The 2,206-nt window shown below is 42.0% G+C and overlaps 1 protein-coding gene across 1 annotated transcript; it reads left to right on the top strand.

Annotated features, from left to right (window-relative positions):
• The first annotated feature begins 228 nt into the window (after positions 1-228).
• On the top strand, positions 229-1,402 carry LOC120914101 (C-factor-like). The gene has a single exon (XM_040324583.1). The coding sequence runs from the start codon at positions 328-330 to the stop codon at positions 1,093-1,095; it is 768 nt and encodes a 255-aa protein (XP_040180517.1). The 5' UTR covers positions 229-327; the 3' UTR covers positions 1,096-1,402.
• Positions 1,403-2,206: the final 804 nt, after the last annotated feature.

Genomic DNA, 2,206 nt, shown 5'->3' with positions numbered 1-2,206 from the left:
TGCCCGAGAAAAACCTGCAGTTGTGCAGACCGGAAGGAGGAGGAATATATAGGTACTGTACATATTTTATCAACAAAAATATCCGTTGGTAGCATGTTTAATATCAGCAGTAATATTAAGATTATGTTGGAATTCAGGTGGAGCTCCGCTTTAAGTACTATTGCAGCAGTTGGCTTTGACTGTTAAACTGCTAAACATTAACAACGGTGCAGATAAGCAGAAGACACATAAATGAACTCTAAGAGTAGAGATTACTTTAGATAGACTGTACAGTACAGTTCTTCAGCAGCTTTTATAACAAAGACACAGGACTGTCAGGAAACCAAAATGACAAACCTCATTATCCACAGTGTCCTGGTCACTGGTTCTAACAGAGGAATTGGTCTGCAACTGGTAAAGACTTTTCTCAACAAACAGAATCCACCAGAACATGTCTTTGCAGCATGTCGGAATCCAGAAACTGCTCAGGAACTCAAGTCCTTGACCTCCAAATACTCAAACCTCATTATTGTTGGGATGGATGTAACAGACAAAGCCAGCATTGAAGATGCCTACAGTGTGGTAAAGGAGACCCTGAAAGGACGTGGTCTAAACTTGCTGATCAATAATGCTGGTATTGCCATCTTTCATCCAATGGATGAAACTACATCAGAGGACATGATGAGACTCTATAAAACGAATACGGTAGGACCATTGCTGGTTACTCAGATATTTGCTCCCTTGCTGAAGAAAGCCGCACAAGAAAATCCTAATGAAATAATGAGCTGCAGCAAGGCTGCTGTGATCCACATATCCAGTGGTTTAGGGTCTATAGGAACAGACTCACTTGCATTTACTAAGCATCCTTTAATAGAATACCGGTGCAGCAAGGCAGCACTGAATATGTTAACGCGATGTCAGGCTGAGACCTACAAATCTGATGGGATAATTGTTGTGACTTTTGCTCCTGGATGGGTCCAAACCGACATGGGTGGTGCAACGGCTTTACTGAAGGTGCACGAGAGTGTGGATGGAATGATGAAAGTATTTGACACCCTGACGGAAAACCATAATGGAATGTTTCTGAACTGGGAAGGACTGACTATACCGTGGTGAGCACAATCATGAGAGATATACAAGCAAGGAATGAGAACCATGAAGTAATGAAATGCATACAATGCGCTTTTCTGGCTGGAGACTCTGCAGATACAGTATAGTGCATTTATCTTGCAAAGTGAAATGTGTTTGTTGGTTTCAACAGGACATGTTTGCTCGATATTAATTCATATGATCCTAAATTAAAGAGGACCTCAGCAAGTCTAGATGCGTCTTTGGTCTGTGCGCATACTTTTCAAAAAGATAAAGACTGTAGATGGTCCATAATTATGAATAAAATAAATCACATAATTTCCGAGCAACTAAATGCATGTTTCAATTCTTTTATTTTTAGGAGCCACGCAGGAACTATCTAAAGGTAAAATCAGATGAGGACTTCTTTAGAACATGTCGGCCCTAGATAAAGTTTGGGTGGGCTGAATTTTTGGGGAGGTACTTTGGGTTTGTTTCTTTTTGTGCATAGCTGGGTGTTGATGAGTGCTGGTTTATTGTGAGTGATGATTGATGGTTGAAGGGGACAGATAGGTGTAGTTTAAAGTCAAATATTCTAGTGCAGGGGTGTCAAACTCAATCTCATTGTGGGCCGCATCAGCTTTATGATTGCCCTCAAAAGGGCCGGTTGTATCTGTAAGATTAGATGTCCAGCGCATCCCCTCCCCATATATTAGATGGCAAGAGCCACCCTACCATCAGAGGTTGAGTCCCTCACTCTCCCTTACATCACAGTTCACCCCCCTTTCCTTATGCTGCTACTGGGAGGAAGCTGGATGCATTGCTTAAAAGCAGAAAGTAAGGGTCTAGAGTAGGACCAGAAGAGGGCTGGAGCTCTCCTGCACCTGCAGGAGAGGTGTGAGGGCCACATGAAATGGCCTGGAGGGACGGATTTGGCCCACGGCCTTGTGTTTGACACCTATGTTCTAGTGTTTTATAAGGGTGCCTTCATAGCCAGCATATATGATTGAGAGCCTATTAAAATAATGGGGTCTTGTATAAAAAAAAGTGGCGTGTGAATGTGTCAATTGCCACAATCTTTACCGTAATTTGCTTAATATATTTGTTTTCTAGGATGGTCATCGCCATCTAGTGGCAATAATGCAGTATTTTTTCTGAT

Source organism: Rana temporaria, chromosome 9 (genome assembly GCF_905171775.1).
Source record: "Rana temporaria chromosome 9, aRanTem1.1, whole genome shotgun sequence".
Taxonomy (NCBI): Eukaryota; Metazoa; Chordata; class Amphibia; order Anura; family Ranidae; genus Rana; species Rana temporaria.
The sequence above is the reverse complement of the archived record's forward strand: the minus strand, read 5'-3'. Positions and strand labels throughout refer to the sequence as shown.

What these genes read in the sequence shown, in the direction of transcription:
- LOC120914101 (XM_040324583.1), top strand. Translation starts at nt 328, where the DNA reads ATGACAAACCTCATTATCCACAGTGTCCTGGTCACTGGTTCTAACAGA.